This window comes from Lagenorhynchus albirostris, chromosome 12 (assembly GCF_949774975.1).
Source record: "Lagenorhynchus albirostris chromosome 12, mLagAlb1.1, whole genome shotgun sequence".
Classification (NCBI taxonomy): domain Eukaryota; kingdom Metazoa; phylum Chordata; class Mammalia; order Artiodactyla; family Delphinidae; genus Lagenorhynchus; species Lagenorhynchus albirostris.
In genome coordinates, this window is record NC_083106.1 from 39,436,702 (window position 1) to 39,463,309 (window position 26,608).

General features: G+C 35.4%; 1 protein-coding gene across 1 annotated transcript in view; it reads left to right on the forward strand.

Moving 5' to 3' along the window:
- Window positions 1–6,634: 6,634 nt before the first annotated feature.
- The window catches only part of TBC1D32 (TBC1 domain family member 32), a 183,208-nt gene continuing 163,234 nt past the window's right edge, over window positions 6,635–26,608 (forward strand). Inside the window, exons 1-4 of the mRNA XM_060167378.1 lie at window positions 6,635–6,770; window positions 6,947–7,102; window positions 15,733–15,894; window positions 23,677–23,854. Of these exons, the coding sequence (XP_060023361.1) occupies window positions 6,948–7,102; window positions 15,733–15,894; window positions 23,677–23,854 (495 nt within the window). The 5' untranslated portion in view covers window positions 6,635–6,770; window position 6,947. The remainder of the gene's footprint in view (window positions 6,771–6,946; window positions 7,103–15,732; window positions 15,895–23,676; window positions 23,855–26,608) is intronic.

Here is a 26,608-nt window from a genome sequence, read left to right on the forward strand (position 1 = left end):
TTTTTAAATAAAGAAAATTATTTTTTTTATTTTTGGGAAAGAGTATTTTCAAAAGTTGGATTTGGAAATGTTAAATTATTAGAGTCCTATCATTTATCCAGATGGAAATGTCCAATAGGCAGTTGCATATAAGAATCTAAGTAAATGTGAAATGTTAGGGCTGGGGATAAAAGTGAGGGAGTCATCATGGTATACTTGGTATTTTAAAGTCATGGTTCATTTAAGTCTTTGTAGAGTGTAGCTGCCTGAGTTTGGAAACCTATGTCTTCTGACTCATTTCACCCTTCCCAAAAAAAATAAGGTTTCTCTCTTGAGTTAGTACGCCCTTGACATCTCACTAAACTCTTGCCTTTATTCCTTGTACACCAAAGGTTTTTCCTCTGAGTATATCTGCCTATGTCTCATGAGGTCTAATTTCAGGATAAGACCTCATTCACACTCAGAGGACACAAACTTCTCCCTTGACTGTTTCTTGGTGTATAATGAAGCTTGAGTTATCAATAAACCCCTGCCCACTCAGAACACACATAAGGCCTCCACCCAACTCTGTCTTCTTTTACAATGTAGCTCGACTTATGGAAAATTCCTATCTACATGAACTATAAGTATTCTTAAATTATGCTTCCTTGCATAGAACAAGGTGAGATTTCAAGCTAAATCCTTACCCACAACTTCTAAAGATTCATCCCAGAACTGCCAGCCTATGTTTGAGTAGGTAAACCCTCACTTATAGTGTACAAACAGAAAAAACCAAATTTTCTGTTATCTCTTCTCACCATTCTCTTTGTCCTTGGGGGTTTATGTCTTTTGTATTTCTTTATCCTCATTTTAGTGGGGTTTCTGGATAGAGCAGGAATAAATGCATATGTTCAAGTTGCCATATTTAACAGGTTAAATAATTTTTAAATCCAGTAAAATGCTTCTTATAGGGTGTTGCTAGTTATAACAAATGTATTTTGTACAGGCAACTTTGCTTAATAGCAAAATGTTTCTTAAAATGATTTTTTAAAAAAGGCTTTAAAAATTACTCAGTGCTTACTGTTGGTAGTCTAACAGTACTTGAGACATTTTACTATAATTTTGTAATTCACTAGAATATTGTATTATGGAATTTTGTTAGTAATTTTTTTATATCTGTATTAGAAAAAGGATAACAGTTTTTAAAGAAAACCTCAAGTTACCAAATTCTATTAAATTGATTCTTCTTCCCATTCAAATGTTATTTCAGTGCCTTTCTGCCTTTAAAATGTATTATCCTAATGTTCATGGTTAGTATAAATAGGAAAAGTACCTGGAAAAAGAAAGGATATGCTTAATTTTATTGTTGAGGACATATATAAATAAATTTGAAACTACCACTAAAAATATTAAATATTACAGAATACAAAGGCTATTTTAAATCTTTATATGAAAAAACTGACCTGGAAAACAAAAGAGTTTCAAAAGTAATAATGGGATAAACAGAGGCAGCTGAAGAATTTGAATTAGACTATTATAGCTTCACTTAGATAATGCAAGTATTATATGCCAAGATGACAAGAAAATCACCAAAACTACTATAGACAAATAATTGAACTGAACAGACTCTCCAAATGCTGATTCTTAGAACTGGAGGAAATCATTCAAAATAATATGTAGCACCTTGTCTAATTATTTATAAACATGTCTCCCTTACATGTTACATGTCTATCTCACCAGACTGTGAGCTATTGAGGACAACAGACTTGTCTTGCCTATCTTACTGTTCACTGATCCAACCATAACATATAACAAAGTACCTAGCACATGGCAGATATCTTATATGTGTTTGATTAGGAGATGGCTAGTGAGTGATTTTATAGAGATGATCAGTGACTCTGGAAAAAGAAACAGAGTATGTCTGCTCGACTCCTTTCTCTTTTTGATTTTTAGCCTCAGCCTATGTGCAGGATGCATGCATTCTGTTCTGCTTTCTGTCTACCTCCTTGGGGGTGGCCTGCTATTTTATAGCTATACAAATGGCTGGGTGGGTAAAGGCTAATTTAGCAGTGAAATATTAGCAAGGCTGTTGTGCCACAAACGTAAGTCATATTTTTCAATTAAACTTTTAATGAAGTTGGTATTTTATCTTCAGCTGTTGGACTCCTATGTTTGCCTCCCAGTTCTGACCTTGGGTGGGAAAGAGGAGCACTATTTATTGTGAGCCCATGTACTACCAACTCTAAAAGGGCATTCTGTTTGTAAAATGAAAGTATAAATATGCATTAATAAAACTAAAATAGTGTAGTAGAACTTATAACAAAAGGCAAGTGCTTCTGCCTCATTGCTGCCCCAACCCTATTGGAGTTTCAACCTCTCAGAGGCAACCATATTCAAATGTTTGTTTTTAATTGTCTTGATAGTTTTCTCATTAATTCAATATAATATAACCATGCCATTATTTATCAACTTATCAACTTCAGACATAATCCATTGGCTTTCTATAGTGCAGGAGGATTTACTGCACTTATTCTATACCTGGACTAAGAATTTGTTAGGTCTAGCATTATATATACTAATATGACAATTACGGTAGAAGAAATTTTCATCCGTAATTGTAAGATATGTGTGTATTGCCTAATATATAATCATGCAATGCACATTACAGACACTCAGTAAATAGAGTGAATGTATACAATTTTAGGTTCAAACTTTTCCACTTAAAATGTGAATAATTCCCCTGTTATTGAACATTCATAGGAAACATATTTTTAAATGGCTGATATTAACAGCATATGCCTATGCCATAATTTATTTAACCTTCAACCTATTATGAAATACTTAGGAGCTTTTCCTGTTTTTTAAAGTTACAAATAACCTGTCTGTAAACATCCTCATAATAAATCTATCAACTGCATCTCTGATCCTTGGAGTAGATTCTTAGAAATAAAATTACTGAGTCAAAAGTTCTTGATATATATTGCCAGTTTCATTTCCAAGATTTTGCTTACATGTACTCCTTATAACATAATAAAAGAGTAATCATTTCACTGCATATTGTTCAATCCTAAATATATATATGCTCTAGAACTCTGCTAGTTTTGTAAATTGGTTACCTTGTTTTAGCTTGCATTTTTTTCTTTTTTAACCAGTGTGGCTGAAGATTTTTTCATGTCTATTATTCATTATTACATAACACTTTAATTTCTTCAGTTTAATACTTAGCTATATCACTAATTTAAGCTTTTTAATACTTCAGAGGAGTTTTTTTTTTTTTTTTCCTGCAGTACGCGGGCCTCTCACTGTTGTGGCCTCTCCCGTTGCGGAGCACAGGCTCCGGACACGCAGGCTCAGCGGCCATGGCTCACGGGCCCAACCGCTCCGCGGCATGTGGGATCTTCCCGGACCAGGGCACGAACCCGTGCCCCCTGCATCGGCAGGCTGACTCTCAACCACTGCGCCACCAGGGAAGCCCAGTTTGCTAATTCTTAAAATTGCTTTGCTTTAGGATTTTTTTTCATGTAAAGACTAGCCAATAATGCTAAAACAAATTAATTTTTAAAATATGTTTCCTTTTTTTTCATGTAAAGACTAGCCAGTAATGCTAGTCTTGGTCCGTGAGCCATGGCCGCTGAGCCTGCGCGTCCGGAGCCTGTGCTCCGCAACGGGAGGGACCACAACAGTGAGAGGCCCTTGTACCGCAAAAAAAAAAAAAAAAAAAAAAGCATTAGCAAACCTACTGAAAGTTCACAGTGAAGCAAAAATTAGCTGCATGGTCTATTGTGTGCCATGGCATCCTCTACAGAGTCTTACGGAGTTTTGAATGCAGGAGGCATTGAGAAAAGATGGTCAGAGGCAGTAGAAACAGAGATGATAAAAAAAGACAAACTGAGTCACGAAAATGATAGGATTATTACAGTCTGAATAACAAATAATTAGGTTGGCACAACAATTTCTGGATATTTTGAGAGGCTTTTGTATCTTTAACAATGATAAATGATATTTCAGGACTGGCTAAATGCTAACTGTGTATTGCTGAGACAACTGTATTTTCTTCACCTGTATCTTGCAATCCAAAAAAGCAAATCTAAAAAAAAAAAGATTTTATTCAACTCTGAAGTGCATCTTATTCAAGGATATTTTGTAAGAACATGTGCAGAAACCTTCTCTGGGAAATTAAAGACTTTTGGAGAGACTGGAAGTTTTGCTTACTTACTTTACATTTAAAATTGCTATATCTTCCCGTTGAATTAATATTTTAAAATTATGAAGCGACATGCCATATTCCTAACATCTCTTTTTCTTAAATTTCATTTTTGCTGACACAAATATAGCTTCAACAACTTTTTCTTGGATAATACTCACCTAGTTTTTCTTTCCTCACCTTTTTAATGTTAACATTTCTATGTTTTTAGGGTTTTTATAAATAGCATTTAGTTAGCTATTTAAAAATCTAATCTGACAGTTCCTTTAAGTGGAGCGTTGAGTTCATTTAAATTTAGCAATGTTCTGTACTTTATCTGTCATGTATATTTGTATATTTTAAATTTTTCCCATTTTTCTTATGCTTCTGTTTTCTTACTTGATTTTTTTTCCAATTGATTGGGTTTTTGTTTTTCTATCCTTAAATCTCCTTATATCATTTTCCCTCCATTTTTTTAATTTAAGTTCTCTATATCTAGTCTTTTAATGGTTACATCTGAAATTTCACCATGGCTACCTGACCAAGTTTAATATCTTAAACATCCTTCAGAAAAATTCAAGGATTGCAGAATACTTCAACTTATTATATTTCCTACTTACCCAGGGTTGTTTATAGTATTTTAATACTATGCATTTTCACCTTCACAAATTAGAATATTATAAATTACTTTTTTATACAGACAAGATTTATTGAGGTTTATTTAAATACTTTACTCCCCTCACCCCCTTCTTGGCTAATTTTCCTTTTTGAATATCAGGTATTCTTTTAAGTTTTTTTTCCTTCTTCCAAAGGTATATCCTTTAGAACAGTGGTTTTCAATCTGTGCAGTTCAAATCTCCCCCCACTGTTCCCAAGAAAGCATTGTAGAAATATGTGGGGGACACTCTGTCATCACAATAATTTGATGGCATTTACTGGTATTTGTAGTGTGAGCTAGGGATGCTGAACATCTTGAAATACACAGGACACTCTCCCACACAAAAGAATTGTTCTGGTTCCCATATGACTTTCAACAGTCCTGCTGGACATTCATGTAGATTAAAAAGCTCTTGATAAGTATCTGAGTCCATGAACTGATTCCATTTATATAAAAATAATATTTGGCACAGTTTTAATACACTGACTTTTCTAGGAATGCAAAAACTATGTAAATAAAGAGTATATCTTATTTTGTTCTGAATTTTACCAATAACAGTCTACCATTTCAAAAAATTACATCGCTAATGGCTATGTTAATCCTGGTGTCTGAATTGCCAATATAATTCACCTGTGTTAGTCTGAAAATGCAGTTGTCACATGCTGGTGATTCTACGCACATACAGTATTGGCTTTTATAGCTTTGCCCACAAATAAAGGTACTAGTATGCCTACTCTGCCAGTTTGTTTTTTTCTTAATGTGGTAATAAGACAACCAAAATTGAGCATATATTTCACCAAGAAACATGCTGCTAGAGCTGGCAAAGATATATCATACTTTTGCTCCTGGAAGTAACAGCATAGACAAAGAAGTCATTGATCCTGGCTAACATGTAAAGTGAATCAGATGTTGTTGGACCAGGGGCATAAAATATAAAGCTGGATAAGGGAGAATTTATTGACATTGAACCACATATCAGTGATTTGGGATTGACTATTCTGTAGACACCAGGATCTGATCCTAACCAACACTGATGGGTTGGTACCTTGCAGCTTGGACATGACCATGGACTGGGGATTTACCTAGATTGGAAACTGTATGAAGGACCATGATTATCCATTGCAACTTCCTGCAGAGTGATCTTTATATATGATATCTCACGATTTAGTTCTGGAATCCCATTGTGTTCTACTACTTTCAAGACAAACCTCTAATCCCTTAAAAGTGCCAAATATGACCCTTTCCGATGTGGTCCATTTACTTCTCTAGACCCCTCTCCTCCTCTTTCTAATTCTCAAAATTCAAGTACCGGAATATGCTACACTCTCTCAGGTCCCTACCCTTTGCACGTTCAGTTTGTTTTCTCTTCACTTCTTTCCTTGACTCTTCTTTTGGGTTAAAAGGTGATTCTAGGTTTCCACAGCACCTACCTGGCGCATTTCTCTATCGTAACACTTAATTGCACTGTGTTGTAATCGCTGACTTCTTGTTTGTTAGAATGTGACAGCGTCCTCTTCTTCACAGCTCCTAGCAAGGTGCTTGGTTAAGGGTAGGAGTCAATAGGTGTTAGCTGTTTGAAGGAAAGATCATTGCAACACTTCAATACCATTCACGCAATTAAAACTTTTCAAGCTGCTTTCAGTTTCACTTCTATTATCTTTCTTTTATTGACCCCTTTCTCCTCCTACCCTTTTCTTCCTCCCACCTACAGCCCTTTCAGCGAGCGCACCTGAAACTTCCTCTAGGAGCCCGGGCAGGTTGTCAAGCGGCCCTCCCTCCCATCTGGAAAGTCACGTCAACGTGCGGACGTCACGCGTAGCGGTGACGTCCCGCCGTCAAGTCCACCCGCAGAGGCTTTGGGATCTCTTTTTTGCTCTTAGTCGGTGCAGCTTGAATCCTCTTGGCCCGGAAGGGCGGCAGCGACGAGTTCCAAAGGCGGGACCTCGAGGATTCTTGTTTCCCCAACGCAAGGTAACTTGTTTTTCTGGACGACGCGCCGGCAGCCGAGGGCCCGCCCCTAAGCGCCTGCCGCGGTCTCCCGGGGAACGGCGCTGTGCGCCGGTGGGGGCTGGGTGGGGACGCGCTTGCGCAGGGCGCGGCATTTGCTGCGAGCCTCAGCAAAGGGCATGGGCGTTTGATTCTGACAGGATGGCGCATGTCTCTGGCGAGGTCGAAGTGATGCTGCAGGCGATGCTGAGGCAGTTGTTCCAGAGCGTGAAGGAGAAAATCACGGGGGCTCCCTCCCTGGAGTGCGCCGAGGAGATCCTCTTACATCTGGAGGAAACTGATGAAAATTTTCACAAGTAAAATTCCTTTTGATTTCTTAAGCAAACAAACCAGCTGATCCAGAAAAGATCAAAATGTAGTTGGGTAAAGAATGTTCACTTGGGGCCTCCTCGGTGGCGCAGTGGTTGAGAGTCCGCCTGCTCGATGCAGGGGACACGGGTTCGTGCCCCGGTCCGGGAAGATCCCACATGCCTCGGAGCGGCTAGGCCCGTGAGCCATGGCCGCTGAGCCTGCGCGTCCGGAGCCTGTGCTCCGCAACGGGAGAGGCCACAGCAGTGAGAGGCCCGCGTACCGCAAAAAAAGGAAAAAAAAAAAAAAGAATGTTCACTTGATTGTTGTCAAGTTGGAGGTTCATGATTTCCTTTATTTAATCAGATACCGAATTTATGTTATATTCTCGTTTTCCAAACCTTATGCTTCCTCTGTGTTTTTACTGACACAACCGACATATCCTAATTATTATTTTTTTTCTCCTGGGCAACATAGTAACATTAGTTGTAAATTATTCTTGTTCATTTGAGAATAATTCTATCATCCCAAGGGCTTTCTGTCACTATACCTCAAAAGCATTGAGTTCCCAAGATCCCTGTTGCTTTGCTGATCTGATCTTTCAGTGGCTGCACCAATTATGCATTTTGAGCACGACAGGAACACTCCAGAGAGATTAACTTCCTATGGAATAGCTTAAGTTCCTACAGAGGGATAAGGTGCATACTCAAATGCCTGTGATACATGTCAGGAGTATAAGTGCTATAGAAGTACAGAGTGCTCTGGGTTTGGGAGCAGTAGATAGGAAGTTTTACCGTAGGAAGATAGGAACATTTACCATTTGAGGTAAATCTTGAAGGCTATGTTTCCCTAGAGACGTGTGTTTTTCTTTTGATTTGAGTCATGTGTAATTTAAATTAAGCCTCTCCATCGAAAAGTTTACCTCCAGGTGCCTCAATTTATTATTAGTAGTAATGTTTTTTTTTTTTTGCGGTACGCGGCCCTTTCACTGTTGTGGCCTCTCCCGTTGCGGGGCATGAAGCCGTGTCCCCTGCATCGGCAGGCGGATTCTCAACCACTGCGCCACCAGGGAAGCCCCAGTAATGATATTTTTAATTACGTGTTTGCCTTTCATTTTGATCTCATAGAAGATGACATTTAACAATTTTCTTGTTATGCTATCTTTACTGACTTTTGCATGCCCTGAAGTTCTTATCTGGAATTCCTACCTGCTTCATATGTGGGCATCAGGGGAATCCTTGAACCCTTTAATATTCTGTACAAAAGTTTGTGTTTACTTGCAGTTTTATGGGGAGAGCATTACAGTTTTCACCAGATTCTCAAGGGAGTTTTAAGAGGTGTGGACGGAATTTTTTTGTTAATTAGTATTTCTGGTTATACATATGCTTTCTTTTGTATTTCCATGATTTTCCTGTTTATTCATTAAGTCCACTATTAAGAGCTGATATTGCATGATAATATTCTTTATTTTGGAGATACCAGAGACCAGCTTTTATTGGTTAGCTATTGATTTATTACTTAAACAGAGGAATACAGAAAAACTGTAACTTTCTCAAATTCAGTTTTGGTTGTTAATGTTTATTATACTCAGGTAATACTTATTTACCTCAAACAAATCCACATCAAGCATTAAATTTGGGGTTTAATTTCTGGTTTTTATTTCACATGTAAATACTTGTTTAAAATATTTTCAGATTATTGAGTTTTTGCTAGGATCATATTCTGGGAATTTGTCCATTTAATCTAGATTTTCAAATTTATTTGTATAAAGATTTTTGTTAATATCCTATTACTTTTTAAATATTTCCAGTATCTATAATTGTCCCCTTTTTATTCTTTTTTTAAATTTATGCCTTTCCTCCTTTGTTCTCCATCTGTTCTGCTAGAGGTTTATCTAGACTAATTTTATTAGTCTTCAAAGAACTAGCTATTAACTTCAATTTTCCTTTCTATTATGTATTTATTTTATGGTTTTTAAAATTTCTGCTCTTCTTTTTTCCCTTCCTGGGACACTTTTTAAAATTTGTGATGAATGTTTAACTCACTTATTTGCAGCTTTTCTTCTTTTTTTAATGTAAACATTTAAGACTACACATTTGCCTATAAATATTGCTTTAGCTGTGTCAATTTTTAAATGCTTTTCAAGTTAAAGTTGGATCATTCTGGTTCCTTTCAGCAGTGTAATGACTATTGTGTTAATTTTAACTCTTCTTCAACAGTTTATTAGATAGATTAAAGGCCTGCCGATTAATTGCATAGTTAATATTTACTATTTAATAAAGAGATTTACTTGTGGCCTACCTAAAAAATCCCAGACACATTCAAATTATAAAAGTTTGTAGTCTTAAAAGTAAGATTTATAATTCTAAAAGTAGTTTGAGTAATTTTTAGTCTTAAAAATATAGATAATAAAATTCATGTGTTAGCTGCACTAGCCTGAGATCTGTGTCTTAGGAGGAAGGAACTCCTTATGAAGGAGGAAAGAGGAGGAGATGCTTGTGTTTGGTATTTTCATAGTATCTTACAGTCTCAGAGTTTGATGAGATCCTAACTGTCAGTCCAGGTACTCATATTTTCATTTGTCTTTCTATTCACTGACCTAACTCTCCTTGAACGCTAAATGTTCTTGAGTCACTTAGGTATATGTTGCTTCCCGAAGTGTTTCATACACCAGAATTATCTGTCATCCCATCTCCACTATCAGAACATTGGTTCTTTAAATCCACCCGATGTTGTCCTGGTATAATAGCAAGAAAAATAATCTTATTAAATAGTTTTATAGGGGAAACTGGTATCTCTAGGCTATTGGCATTTTTGTAAGAAGCTGGTTGTTAAAACAATTGAGTCCATGAATGATGGAATTTCAGGTAGTATAATAAAGTGGGGGAAGAAAGCAGTCATTTGGAGAGAAACCATAGTGTAGGCAGAATGGCCCTATCTGGGGATTTGCCCTATCTGGGGATTTGCCCCACAGTGCAGCTGCCCTAACCTATCTCTGCTTTCCATAGCCTCTTTTATTTATTTTTTTTACCCTAAACTGTACACTTTCTCTAAAAGATCCAAGCTTTCTTTCTTTTCTTTGAAAGTGGCAGCTAGGATTTGAGGCTTGCAGGAGGGGTGAGAGGTAGGGAAGAAGACAGTGCTTTCATTATGTGCCTGTGTATTGTATAAATTCTTACACTTAGACTGGCTTCCTTTAAAAAAAAAAAACAGCCCTGGTTTTCAGTCTTGGTTACACTAGGATTGATTGGAGTTTGTTTAAAAAAACACTGATGATGAACTTTAACCATAAGTGAATCCAAATTTCCTGGGGGGCTTGGCAGAGGGGGAGTGGTAGAGACTGGGCCTTAGTATTTTTGGAAAAACTCTCTAGGTGATTCTAATATGCAGCCAGGGTTGAGCTAGAAAATACTTACTTGCATTTCAATGAGAATTGCTATATACATATATATATATATATATATATCATTAGGATTGCTAAGTATATAAATACTTAGCAACCCTAATGATTGTAACAGTCTCTAATGCAGAGGCTCTTCTTTGTAGCCCTCTAATCTGATATATTTTTGGTTTGATACAGAAGGAGCACAATTGTATTTATTGAATTGGGATTTTTTTTTTTTTTTTACAGAAGAATCTACCAGTGACTTTCTAAATTAGTGAACTCTCTAGTATGTTTAATTAGTGAACTCTAGTATATTAGTGAACTTTAGTATGTTTAACTTCAAGAAAACATCCATTATGTAAAGTGTTATCCCTGCATAGAAGAAATCGCTAAGAATTATATGTATGCTTCCATAATTAATGAATGCATTTAGTAACTGTTTATCATGATTCAGAGACTTATTCTTTGGTCTAAAAGATTGTAGGTAGTATAAAATACTCATTCTTTTTTTTTAACATAGCATTTTATACACTAATATAAAGTTAAGTTTATCATATAATAAGTCCTATAATCCTGAAATATAATCCATTTTAAGGATTCCAAATATCAGCATTATAATTCATAACTTAATAAGTTATCTTTTTAAAACATATTACTGATAATTTTTCTGTATATTATTGAAAAAGTTCTTTTTTAAATAGCTAAGAGGATGATTTCCTCAAACAAACTTGTATTAGATTTTTTATGTCCTTATACTGTAATAGTAATCTCTGTATATTTTGATATCAACATTTGAACATGTCAGAAGTTCATCATGGGAAAAAAATCCTTAAATTTTCCTAGGTAATAAAGGTGAGGAAAGAAGAATGGAAAACAGTGAATGTTCTTTTACTTAACTTAATAAAATTTTCCTGTGTAAATGTGAAAAATTTCATATTTGTCAGAAGTAAAGAAGAATGATCAGACACATTGCTGTGTATTTTACTTCTAGGATTTTTTTGGGTATTGCCATGAATTCAGATGGTAAAAGAACCAACACAAAATGAATTATCGGATGGGAATTTGAAGACGTGGATTACTCTTACCCACGGAGTAGAAGGGCCCACTTGAAGAAATACTATTTTCACTAATTTGGGATTGGAGACTCTCAGAGTTTTCCAATGATCAGTGAGTCAGTAGAGCATCCTAAGGTCATAGGCGGCCTGGTAGTCCTCCCATGATAGAGGACCTGACCTCTCAAGAGATCTTTTTTCTTAAAAGATTCATTTGAAAAGAGCAGTAACCCATTAAGGCAAGATTCAGACTTGGGGTCCTTGGGTTAATTTAACTTGGCAAATGAACCAAAACTTTAAAGCATTTTGAATGGGGTCTTCAGGGAGATGTTATTGTGGTCATAGGTCAAAGTGATGTCATTAAAAAAAAAGTGTGTGGTTACTTAAGTTCCCAAAGAACAGATTTAAAAATGTTCCCAGCATATTTGTTATTTACATCTGATGCTAAATAGTGGGGATTTTAAAAATATGTCTTTTATTTTAGAATGATATTGTCTTAACTTTCTTGAATACATTTTGTTAATGGGCTTGCATTATACTTTCTTACTGCCTTTGTTATGAAAATATCATTTTTGTTACTTACAGATTGGGGTTTAAACAAAGCAAACACAAGAGTTATATTTCTCAGTTAAATATTCGTTTCTCCTAATTGTCTGATTTGTGGCACAGAGATAAGGCTGATGAAAGTAAGGGACTAGGGTAATACTGCCATTCCATAGTAGGTGTTGATGGTGGGATTCATCCTCAGAAAGGCTCTTCTTTCAATTTCAGGGAAATAACTCAGGCTTGCCCCACCTTCCATTTCTCACTGAATATCTCAGAGATGCCAAAGAAAACTGATGTGTCTGATTGACTAGCCTTGGGCAGGATTGTGAAGAGGATCAGAATTATTTTTAGGGACTTTTCGTCTCTCTCTTCACTTTCTTCCACATTCACTGTTCTCTTCTCTTTCCCAGTAGTAAGAGACTGGCTGTGAGATCACACTGGGCTGAAAGGGTTATCTGGATCCTTTTCATTTTCAAAGTCATTTCAAAGAAAGCAGTGATACCTTTATGATATCTTGGCTGTGTAAGTTTTCACCATTTTGTATAAAATATGCAAAGATTTGGTTTAGAAATACCCTAAACAAAAAAGTCAACATTTAAAATGGATGGATCTAATAAATTATAATATATAAACTCTAATGGAAAAGATTATGGAAGAGAATATACATGTATATGTATTACTGAATCATTTTGCAGTACACCAGAAACTAACACAGCATTGTAGGAATCTGCTGATCAGAGTTGTAAGACACTTAGGCTAGTTTAAAAGCTATCTGAATACAGAATCTGTATCTAGATCAGTGCTTCTCAGGTTATGGTACTAGGACCAGCAGCATTGGCATCAGCGTCAGCATCACCTGGGAACTTGTTAGAAATGCAAATTCTTGGGCCCACAGTATACCTGAATTGGACCTCTGAGAGTGGGGCCCAGCAATCTGTGTTTTAATAAGCCCTTCAGGTGATTCTTATCCATGTTATACTTTTTAAAAAAATTAATTAATTTATTTTTGGCTGCGTTGGGTCTTCGTTGCTGCACGAGGGCTCTCTCTAGTTGCGGTGAGCGGGGGCTACTCTTCGTTGCAGTGTGCGGCTTCTCATTGTGGTGGCTTCTCTTGTTGTGGAGCACAGGCTCTAGGCGCGCAGGCTTCACTTGTTGTGGCATGTGGGCTCAGTAGTTGTGGCTTATGGGCTCTAGAGCGCAAGCTCAGTTAGTTGTGGCGCATGGGCTTAGTTGCTTCACCGCATATGGGATCTTCCCGGACCAGGGCTCAAACCCGTGTCCCCTGAATTGGTAGGCTTATTCATAACCACTGTGCCACCAGGGAAGCCCCATGTTATACTTTAAGAACCACTGATTTATAGGATGACCTAAGAGAGCCCTTGCAATTGTTTAGCTAAAGTTATGAAGATGTGAACATTAGTCTGATGGCAGTGGGAAAGGAAAGAGAAGTTGTGCAGGAAGAATTTACAGAATTACAGAGCTTGGTAACTAATTAGATCTGAGGTGTAATAGAGAAGATTGTTTGAGGCTATACACAGGTATCTGATTGAAGGATGGTACCATTAACAAAGATATATGTCAGAAGAGAACGTGGTTTGTGAGCGGATGGGTAGGATGATAAATTTGGTATTGACTGTGCTGATTGATACGGTGAAAAAAACATAAAGTAGCCTTGTCCAGTAGGTAGTTAATATATAGGCATACCTCGGAGATATTGCGTGTTTGGTTCCAGACCACTGCAATGAAGCAAATATTACAATAAAGCGAGTCACATGATTTTTTGGGGGGTTTCCTAGTGCATATAACAGCTATGTTTACACCATACTGTAATCTATTAAGTGTGCAATAACATTATGTAAAAAAAAGTACATACCGTAATTAAGAAATTCTTGATTGCTAAACATGCTAACCGTCATCTGAGCCTTCAGTAAGTTGTAGTAGTAACATCAAAGATCACTGATCACAGATTACTGTAACAAATATAATAATAATGAAAAAGTTTGAAATATTGTGAGAATTACCAAAATGCGACACAGAGACACAAAGTGAGTAAATGCTGTTGGTGCTGATAGACTTGCTCTGATTCAAGGTTGGCACAAACCTTCGGTTTGTTAAAAACTCCCAATATCTGTGAAGCACAATAAAGTGCAATAAAACGAGGTATGCCTGTATAGGTCTAGATTCTGGGGAGACATTTTGGCTGATGAAAGAACTAAAGGAATCACCTGTTTGTGTTGAGTCTGAAGTTGACACTGTCAGAGTAGAGAATATCCTTCTTAATTTTGTTGTTTATAATAATTAAGTTTCTTGTCTATTGCCTCCTGAATTTAAAATAGTGGAATGAAGCAGACATGATCATTTCCAAGTTACAGATGGAAAAACAGACTTGTCCCAGGCCACTCCAGCTAGAGTGGTAGAGCTGGAGCTGACCTTCAGGCCGTTTTGACTCTGAGCCTGTACCTTTTCTATAATACTACATGGTTTCATGTCAAGTATCTCTGCTTGACTTTTGGAGCCTGCATCGTCTATGGCAGGCCTGCCACTTACATTACTGAAGCAGCCATGGAGATTCCAGGAAGCAGCAGTGGGTTCAGAGTTGAGGAGAAATGGGCAGGGCAGGAAATCCAAATCAAAAGCAGTTAAAATTGAAAATGAGATCCTTTGGCTACCTGGGTAAAAGGTGGCTGTTCTTTAGAGGACATACAATCATTTAATAAATATTAAACTGAAGACTGTATGCTGGATACCATGATGGACTTATAATTATGTGAAGAAAATTATTCAGGCTCTCCTTGATCTCCTGTACTGCATATATGCAAGGCTCTTATACAGTGATATATTCAAACTACAAGTCTTGAACATAGTGGCATTTACAAAAATGGCCCGTCCTAAATTATCTTTGTCATTTAAGAGACCACAAAAACTTTTTAAACCTTTCTAAATCGTGATATTAATTATAATCGTTGCTCTTTATTTTCAGTAAACATGTTTCATAATATAATTATCCACTTTTGGAACTCTTACCCTCTCATATTTGCTTATTGTCTGAGTTTGCAAATGGATTTTAATGTTAGCATCAACCTAACAGTATGAAGAAGAAGGTCCAATGTATTGAATTGTCTGAGCGACTTCTTGTGAACATAGTCAGACAAAAGCTGATTAGGTGGAATTTAGGTCAGTTCAAAATGAACACAATTTACAAATGTACAAAAAACTCTTGACGATTGGAGCTTAACCTTTTCCTATTTATTCTTTTATAATTACTGTTATCTAGTGTGGTTTTCTTCATCAGCTTGAACAATTGTGAAAATCTTTAACAACTGCTTTCCCTACCATTAAGCATCACACGTAAAAGATATGAGCATAAAAAAGAAGTGTGAAAAGACTCCTAACCCCCTAAAGTTTGTGCTGGTCCCGAAATTTGCTGTCTACTGTCATCATCTTTAAATGTGATCTTTTCCAAGTGTCTCAGAAAAAAACAACAAAATTCTAGATTAGCTATATGATTTGGGATGAATGACTAATTTAATCCTGGTTTAAGGTAAGAAATCTGATTATATGTTACAAATCTTTCTGTGCTAACATTTTTTCTGGGTATGGTTGATAAGTGAGTTCATGATATTTACTGCATTTATTTTTTAAATGTTTGTTTCAGCTATGAATTTGTGAAATACCTTAGACAGTATATATGTAATACTTTGGGGTCTATGATTGAAGAAGAAATAGAAAAATGGACATCTGATCAGAATCAGGGTGAGGAATTTGGCTATGACACAGTGGTACAGCATGTTACTAAAAGAACTCAGGAATCTAAAGAGTGAGTATGCCCACAGTAATATTTTAAAGTAATTTTTCTCTCAACAGCGTTCCTTGAAAGCACCCTTAACCCATGTCCCCTACAGTCTTTTCACCTCATAGCAGCCAGAATGATTCTTTAAACCAGTGATTCAGATCATGCCACTCTTCCACGCAACACTCTCTGAAGGCTTCTCATCTCATTCAAAATAAAATCCAGAGTTTCTTCTGTCGCCTACAAGGCCCACCATGAGCCTCTCCTATCTGATTTCTTATCATTTTCCCTCTTCCACTGCTCCAGCCACACTGGTCTTGTTTTTTCTCAAACAAGCCAAGCAAAGTCCTCCCTCAGGGCTCTTTGTATTTATGTTGCTTCTGCTACCTAGAATGTCCTTTCCCTAAATATTTGTGTGACTTACTCCTTCACTTTTCACTTTTTTAAAATAGACTTTATTTTTAGAGCAATTTTTGGCTCACAGCAAAACTGAGCAGAAGGTACAGAGATTTCCCATATACCTCCTGCTACTACACATATATAGACTTCCCCATTATCAACATTCTGCACCAGAGTAGTACAAATTTTTTTTGGGGGGGGGAGGGGCTGCACTACACAGCTTATGGGACATTTGTTTCAATTAAGGAACCTACATTGACACATCTTTATTACCCAGAATCCATAGTTTACATTATAGCTTACTCTTGGCGTTGTGCATTCTGTGGTTTTGGACAAATTTATAATGACATGTTTTCACCATTATAATATCATATAGAGTAGTTTCACTGCCCTAAAATCCTCTGTGCTCTGCTTGTTCATCCTTCCCCCTCCCTACCCCTGGCAATCACTGATCTTTTTACTGTCTCCATAGTTTTGCCTTTTCCAGAATGTCATACAGTATGGACATATGTCATACATACTATACAGTATGTAGCATTTCAGATTGGGTTCTTTTACTTAATAAAATGCATTTAAGTAGCACAGGGAATTATATTCAATGTCTTGTAATAACCTATAGTGGAAAAGAATCTGAAAAAGAATATATATATATGTACATATATATGTATAACTGAATCACTTTGTTGTACACCTGAAACACTGTAAATCAACTACACTTCAATTAAAAAAACATATAAGTTTCTTCCATGGAAACTTTTCATGGCTTGATAGTTCATTTCTTTCTAGCCCTGAATAAATTCGATTGTTTGAATGTATCAGACATCTTGCTTGCTTCCAAGTTTTGGCAGTTATGAATACAGCTGCTATAAACATCGTGTGCGGGGTTTTAGGAGCATGATTGGGTCACATTGTAAGATTGTGTTTAGTTTTGTAAGAAATTGCCCAGTTGTCTTCCAAAGTGGCTGTACCATTTTGCATTTTCATCAACAATATTTGAAAGTTCTTGTTCCACTTACTTGTCAGAATTTGATGTTGTCAGTATTCCAGATTTTGGCTATTCTAATAGGTGTGTAATGGTATATCATTATTGTTTTAGTTTGCATTTGCCTAATGACATATGATGTGGAGCATCTTTTCATATGCTTATTTGTCATCTGTTTATCTTCTTCGGTGAGGTTATCTGTTAAGAACTTTGGGTCATTTTTTAATCATGTTGTTTTCTTATTGTTGAGTTTTAAGAGTTTTTGTATGTTTTGGATAACAGTCCTTTGTCAGGTATGTCTTTTGCAAATATTTTCTCCTAGTCCGTGGCTTGTCTTTTCATTCTCTTAACAGTGTCTTTTGCAGATCAGAAATTTTTAATCTTAATGAAGTATCTTTCGTGTCATGCCAAATCCAAGGTCGTCTACATTTTCTCCTATGTTATTTTCTAGTAGGTATATAGTTTTGCATTTTATATTAAGGTCTGTGATCCAGTCTGAGTTAATTTTTGTGCAGGTATAAGGTACATATATAGATTCATTTTTTTTGCATGTTGATGTCCAGTTTTTCCAGCACCATTTGTTGAAAACACTATCTTTGTTCTATTATATTGCCTTTGCTTCTTTGTCAAAGATCAGTTGACTATATTTAAGGGTATTTCTGGGCTCTCTATTCTGTTGCACAGATCTATTTGTCTTTTCTTTGGCCGATACCACACTGTCTTGATTACTGTAGGTTTATAGTAAGTCTTGAAGTTGGGTAGTGTCAGTCCTCTAACTTTGTTCTTCTCCTGCAGTAGTGTGCTGGGTATTCTGGGTTTTTTGTCTCTCCATATAAACTTTAGAATAATTTTGTTGATATCTACAAAATGCTTCCTGGGATTTTGATTTAGATTGTGTTGAATCTGTAGATCAAGTTGAGAAGAATTGAGTCTTCTTAATCCTTGAACATGGACTGTCTCTCTGTTTATTTAGTTCTTCTTTAATTTCTTTCAATAGAGTTTTATAGTTTTCCTTATATAAATCTTGTATATATTTGTTAGATTTATACCTAAGTGTTTAATTTTGGGGGGTGCTGATATAAATGGTATTATGTTTTTAATTCCAAATTCCACTTGTCCATTGCTGGTATGTGGGAGAGTGATTGACTTCCGTATATTAACCTTGTATCCTGCAACCTTGCTATAATCACTTAGTTGTCCTAGGAGTTTTTTGGTTAATTCTTTCAGATTTTCTGCATAGATGATTATGTCTTCTGCGAACAGTTTATTCTTCCTTCCTAATCTGTTTGCCTTTTATTTCCTTTTCTTGTCTTATTGCATTAAATAGGACTTCCAGTAGGATGTTGAAAATCAATGGGGAGAGGGGACATCCTTATCTTGTTCCTAATGCTTCTTCACTCTTTTTAGGTCTCAGCCACTCTGAGTTCTTGAGCAGTGAGATAGCATGACAAAATGCCTGACTCTCACTCAGAAAACAGTTTAATACAGAGCAGTAATTGAGATGAAAGAAGATTTGAAATTTCCTTCTCATGTTTAAACTCAGCTACTTAGGTATTTCTCACTTTAATTGTCTTTCAACACTGGCATATGATTGATGATTGAAGGTCTGGTTCTCCCCCCCATCCCCTCTTGCCCCGCATGAAATGTAACATAACAGAAGACTCTTTAGGGCTATAAAGGGCAGAATGGGCAAGTAGAGAGCATAAATTTCTATTTTCCTCTTAATTCATACTTATTAGTGTAGCTTTATTTAGTTTCTAATTCTTAGGGTAGGTAGCATATTAATGTTATCTAATGTTAAAAATTGCTTTTTGAAGCTAGATTGCAATGATTTTTTATTCTGATAAAAATTTTGCATAATTTTTATGCACAGTAAAACTTTAAAAATTTGGACCCCCAAAATTTATTTTTGGTGATGATTTGGACACATGACATTTGCTTTGTTAATTCTAGACTCTGGACTTGGATTTATGTGATATTTTTAAGTGCCTTTGGAATCTGGTTTCTCTCCATGCTGGACCATCATGGTTGCTTCCTATTGCAGTTTGAAGGCAGGTGCTGAAGCTTGAGATACAGCCCCTCTTTCAAGTAGTAGAAAAATTGAAATATATACCTGAGCTTATATTACCTATTATATTTTAAAAATTTTATTTGATTTATTTTGAAATTGTTAAACATTTCTTTATGATGTTGGATGAGACCTCTTTCCCCTTGTGACAACTGATTGTTTAAACATGTTATGAACAAAGTGACAGTGTGCAGCTATTAATAAATTTAGCAAGTTCTAACCACAATATATATTAAGTTAAAAGCCATGGAGATCAAGATTTCTTATTTACTGATTTGATGAAAAAACAAAACTAGAGCCACTTCCATCTTTGGATAATACAGTATCCCTGCTTTCCTACAGGGGGATACATTCTAAGACCCCAGTGGATACTTAAAACCATGGATAGTACTAAATCCTATGTGTTTTCCTGTACATACATAACTATGGTAAAGTTTAATTTATAAATTAGGCATAGTAAGAGAATATCTGAATTGCTAACATCACTACTCTTTGCGATTTGGGTCCATTGTTAAGTAAAATGAGGATGGCTTGACCACAATCACTGGGATACCTTGACCAGTAGATCTGATAAGCCAGATGGCTGCTAAGTGACTAATAGGCGGGACTGAATAAAGGGATGATTCACATGCTGGGCAGCTGGATGGCTCGAGATTTCATCACCTACTCAGAACAGCAGACAATTTAAATCTTATGAATTGTTTATTTCTGGAATTTTTCATTTAATATTTTCAGACCACGGTTGACTGTGGGTGACTGAAACTGTGGAAAGCGAAACCACAGATAAGGAGGGACTACTTTATTATAATTAGTAGTCTATTTCTGACAGTATCATTAAGCTTATTCTAAAAGGGGGACTAAAACTCTTCATTAGTCAGAAAATGAAAGCTTTTTAATGCTAAAAGCAAAGTTTTACATGGGATTGTTAGGAAATTACTTTTTGTCTCTGGGTAAGACATTTAATTTTCTTGTGTTTTAGTTCATTCATGTGTAAAAATTAATACAACAATAATTACCTCAAAAAGATTTTAAATGTCTTAATGAATGTCTTCTGCTTTGTGAATCATGGATGAAGGATTTTAAGTTGTACAGAGTATTATTTTCTTTCTTTTTTTGTGTGTGATTCTTTAGAAACTACTTAGGGCTAATGTGTCAACAGTACATTTATTAAAAACATTTTTACTGTAATACTTCAAATTGCTTTCCTAATTACACATTTTGATATTTATTTTTTAAATAGAGGTTTGTACATGAAACGCTCATTTGTAGCATCTGTCATACATTCTCATACATATTAAGTGGAAGTACTCGCAATGTGTATTTTCATTGTTAATTGGTATGGGTTTTTTCACTACCTCTTAGAGCTTTTTCTTATTTTAACTTCTTGGAGTATGAAGGAATCGTCTCAATGGTGTCCATATTCTATCCTTGGCTTTTTCAAATCTGCAGTTGCTACTGAGTTCTAGTTTATTTAACTCTTGATATTCAGGGCCTTACTCTCTAGTTTTTTGTTTTTTTAAGTATTATTCTTTTATCTACCTTTAGCTCGTTTGCTGATATTTCTTGCAGAAGAATTAATGTTTGTGGTTTCAAGAAATTCATGTTTTCTGGAGGAAGTATTTCTAAAATGAAACTTACAGATTTTCTATGGATTTTAATTACCCTTACTCTTATCCTGTAAATCATTGAGATTTACATTTTTTTAACTTTTTATTTTATACTGGAGTATAGTTGATTAACAATGTTGTGATAGTTTCAGGTGTACAGCAGAGTGATTCAGTTATACATATACATGTATCTATTCTTTTTCAAATTCTTTTCCCATTTAGGTTGTTACATAATATTGAGCAGAGTTCGCTGTATATACAGTAGATCCTTGTTGGTTATCCATTGTAAATATAGCAGTGTGTACATGTCAATCCCAAACTGCCTAACTGTCCCTTCCCCCCACCCTTCCCCCTGAGATTTACTTTTATATTCCTTTATTAAATCACTGTATTGTAAATTTTAAGGGGACAGGAGTTTATGTTCTTCACATGGCTATACCTAACTGGAACGGAGTCTGGGGAGTGTAGTTTACTCCTATTCCCAGCTATAATCCAATTACTGTGGAAGGGGAGAGCAGCTCTGGTGGATAGCTATTGATTGCTACTGGGGCATCATTATACTTCCCTGTTTCTTGGTGCTCAGAATGTGTAGAGGAGGAGCCTGGGGCCTCCTCACTCTGTTCCTATATGTACTTCACCAGTTAGTCTAATGAGTGTATTAGGATTCAATTCCTTCTTGCTTTTTTAAAAAAATTTTTTATTTTATATTGGATTATAGTTGATTAACAATGTTGTGTTACCCTTCTTGCTCTTTATATCCCTTTACTTTAAACTTGAATTTTCCCTGGACTGTTTCTCACCTCTATAGCGGTTCTTTTCTGTATGTGTTTTCCCTGTGTATCATTCCTAATCTATTCTAATTTTCTTTTAATATTTTTGTGTTTTCTCATAATTTCTGGGACTTTAAAAATATGTACATATACAGCTATATGTATTATATTCAATTTACTTATAGTTATATAATATATAAATTATATATTGTTAAATAATATTAAATATATAATGTGTTTTAAATTACATATAGAAATCACATATATTTAATAACAATGTATATAATATATAATTTAAAATATATTTTAAAATTTCTTTAAAGTTCATTTGGTTTTTATTTTTTAAATTAAATAATTTATTTTGGCTGCTCTGGGTCTTTGTTGCAGTGCATGGGCTTCTTTAGTTGTGGCATGTGGGCTCTAGAGCACGCAGGCTTAGTAGTTGTGGCACGTGGGCTCTCTAGTTGCGGTGCATGGGTTCTAGAGCATGCAAGCTCAGTAGTTGTGGTATGTGGAATCTTAGTTCCCCGACCAGGGATTGAACCTGAGCCCCCCTGCATTGGGAGCATGGAGTCTTAACCACTGGACCACCAGGGAAGTCCCAAAAAATTTCTTTAAACTTTAAAAACTCAGTCCACTATTTTTAGCCAAATCCCCCAGCATGATTTTATTACTTCTATGAGAGAAGTATCCTTTCTCTGATTTATGTAGTTAATATGATGCATTAACCAGAAATATAAAGAAAGGGAAGTTTCTGTGCTTATTTTCTAGTGTATTTCCAGTGTTATAATGATAAACAATAAACATACATATTATCATGCTTTATATTTACAAAGAACTTTCAGATATATATTCTCATTTATTTCTTGCTATGGCTATGTGAACTAGATCAGCTAGATTGTATTTTTCTTTTAATTTGAAGATCTAAATGGCTTTATTCAGTAATTTATAAATTGGGCAGCATCCCATCTAGTAAATAGAAGAGTGCTCCTAGATTGTATTCTTTTTATCTCATATATAGTTGAGGAAAAATAGACTTATTTATAATGACAGAGCTTGTATGTAAAGTAGTCAGGTTTCTAATCCAGGTTTTCTGATTCCAAATTTAGTACTTTATTCACTATGTTTATTTAAATCTTTATGCCTTTTTATTTTAAATATAGAAATTTCAGTAGTTCACATCTCATATTCCTCATTTGTAAAATAAAGGGTAGACTAGATTATTTTTGTTTCCATCTAGCTCTAAAATTCTATTTGTAGGGTTTGGAGGATCTCAGTCTAATGTTAGTATGGATGCTTGAGAGTTTGCACTTAATAAATGGTGAAATTTATTATAAGTTTTTAAAATATATGTATATTTAGACCCGCTAGAGCTGAAAGGGATCTTAGAAATTATCCAGTTCAAACTTCTACTAATTTCAGGAATCCTTTTCTTAACATCTCTGACAATGGGTTCTCTAGCCTCTGTTTGAAAGGACCCACTGATCTCTTAATACTTATTTAGGTCTCAATTGTGGTGATGGATGTCTATACACATAAATTATAGGCAGGAGAGAAGGGAAGCAAAGAAAATAGAGGAAGGGAGGATAGAGAAAGAGAAATTAAAAAAAGGAATAAAAGTGATGTGTAAAGTAGGCTGGGTTTTGGTAGTTTGATATTAATAGTTGACTTTGTTACTAATAACTGGAATCTATGCCATTGGAACATCTTGCCTTGGATTCTTTTAATTTTACTGCCTTAGTTCATGTAACCAGATGGAAAAACTTGGGAAATAACACATTTTAGATTCCCTATTAATTTTTTTTTTCCTGTTGTGTGAATTCTGTTGTGCCATTTATTCTTTCAGAAAAACTGTCTTTTCTCTTTAGAATTGTTTGTTAAAGGGACTTTACAAGAAAAAAAATAATCAGGTAGTTTAATTTAGTTGAATGTTTTAATCTGTGCTAATAGCCATTCTCTTACAAAGATTGCTTTGAATTAAAGATACAAAGAAATGATGCATTCCCTGAAGAACATCATGATGATAGTGGTGGATTCTATGATCAACAAGTTTGAAGAAGATGAAATGCAAAGTCAAGAAAGGCAGAAAAAAATCCAAAAGGAGAAAAGCAATAGTTACTGCACAGACAATTGCTCTGATAGTGATTCGTCATTCGGTCAGGTATGTTGTTTAGTTTTGCCTTTATGTCTTGAAATGGTGTTTAATAATCATTACCTTTAATACATTCTTTATTAGCTAGACTTTTTTCCACTTTCTAGTTTTAAGATTCAGAAGGATAATAAACAATAACATAATCTAATATTAAAGATTTAGTCCATGAAATAACATCTTCTAGAATTATATGTTCAGTGAATTATATCTGAACAGTTATTAATGAGGTAAGGAAATAAACTAGTGGATTTTGGATTAAAAAATAATAACACTTGAAACAAATCTGCTTAGACTTTAGTTAAAGATCTTATTCCCAATTAATCCTTATTAATCAAATTTTAACTACATTATAGATGAATATGGAGATAAAACATTTCCCTTATTTATCTTCTGTGAAGGTTGCTGTGAATTGTTAGTTTTAAGTTTTTTTTTTATGTCAAAAGATTTGAGGTTTTATATTTTATCTTTCCAGGTTATTGGAATCCTTGTCTTTTGGCTTCAGCAGAGCTAAGGGAAAGGCCAATGTCTAGATTAGTCCTAATAGAAGACAAAGGAAACTAGATAGAGTAGAGCCCATGCATGCACCATGAAATTCTACATAGAAAATTTCAAGCCAAATGGAATCTGTTTGACCTTCGTGTGAATCCTACCTGCTATTTTTAGTGAAACATTTTCACCTAATTAGTTCTAACATAGGGACATAACTATAACGTAGATCCTAAACGTATAGCAAAAAGGGATTTGTGGAGTTTGGGTGAAACCTGAAATACGTGTGTGTATTAGTCACAGTTGAGACTGCACTTTTGAAGGAAAAATGGTTTTGGAATTAGTCAAAGCAGAATGTAAAAGTTATCACTGCATCATTTAGCAGGAGATATTGTGCTGAGTTTTAAATTTTACAAGTCAGGTTAATTATCTGATGTGAGGAAGGAAGTGACAAAGATTGTGAATTTTCTTCATGTTTTGGCTCTTAATCGTCCCTTGTTGATGTACTCTTTGGAAGAAGCTGGGCTGTAGAGATTTTAGTTCAGCTTAATACAATCAGATGGCTTATTCAGTAGGTTTACTGAACTGCTTCTTCAGATCAAGGACTTTCTGGAAATGAAAGGCACAGAAAACCCAACTTTAGGACTCTGAGGGATCATAAGATTATACTTTCTTAGTTATTTGATGAACCATGTATATACACTGAAATCGAACCACAAGAGAAAAAAAGTGGAGCACTGTTAATTTGTTCTAAGAAGTACAAGTATTCAGATCTCAATAGGATTGATTGAGTAGCTGGCAGTTAAGAGGTGCTAGCTAAGCACCAACTTATTTCCAGTCATAGAATCATAGATTTTTGAAGAAATTCACAGCATTGGTAGAAATGGAGTCATACTTTCAGAAGATATTCTTGTTTTTTATTTTGTTTTGATTCTTGAGAAGGATCATGCTCTGAGTTTATATGGCTTCCTTTGGAATGTCCACAGGGTATATCTGCATTTTCAAGTGCCTGCCTTATGAATATGACCTTGTGTCAGAAGCGACTAATTGAATTGAAAGTGAAGTATGCCCACCAACAAGGTGTGGGATCCCTGGGCCTTTGGAAAAAAGCAGATGAATGCCAGAACTGTCCTGAAAGCTCTTTCAGTGTGGCCAGACTCTAAGATGTTTGGGTATGCTTTTGTTTAGTGAAAAAAGACTCTCTTGCATGTAACTGACCGAAGAGAGGCTGAATTAATAGGTTCAGAATTGAAAGGATCCCTGAAAATATATCATTCATTCCATTAAATATTGATGTTATTATTGATGCCTTCAAAATTGATGTTACTTGCATCGGGCTTTAAAAAAACTGAATTGTTCTATGAATAGCATTCAGTAAACAATTTTGATGCTGCTGTTTTGATATTAGAACACTTGTATTTTGTGAATAGAGTAGGCTTTATTTCATTGCTATTTTAAACATTGCGTCCTGATTGTATATGGATTTCTGACCCAGTATTGAAAAACTTTGGACATTACTGCCTTGGAGACTGTTTGTGTAAGTTTGAGCATATGAAAGAATAAAGTTGGCTGATTTTTACTATAGTTGTGAGCAGAGCATTCACTGAAAGCATTTGGCACTGTGATTAAACCTGGAAAAAGTCTGCAAAATAATGCTAGAAAGATAAAAATAATAATATTAGATATCTGTTATTGAGATTGCTGCCATATGTTGGTCCCTTTGCTTGGCTTTATATTCACTATAGGTGTTACCAGCCTACTTTACAGGAAAAAGCGAGGCTTATAATAATAGGTAAAACTTGTGTTGCTCCTTAGGATTCCACTGTGAATTTAAGCCTGGTCTCTTACCCTTGATAGTCTGTTCTCTTTGTTCTGTGCTGCACTACCTGGAGACTTCTTGGGTTCAAATCTTTGTTCTACCACTTACTAGCTGTGTGACCTTAGACAAGTGTCTTAACTTTCCTGACGTAGTGTTTTTCATTTTAAAATGGGAATGATAATACCACTTACCTCATCCTGCTGTTGAGAAGATTAACTGATTTAATAATTGCTGCTGCTCTGTACGTGTTAGCTTTTATTATTGTTGCTATTTCTTGAAGGATATGCTGAAATGGATACCACTGAGAGACATACTCAAATAGAAAATTTCCCAGCTCTAGTCCTGTATGGTTTCTAACTGAGCTTCTATGGGTCATTTTCTACTGCTGGAAGATTAGAGGATTACCTCTAATTAAGCTTTCAAAATTAATATCCTTTCATCTTGCAGCTTTTCTTTCT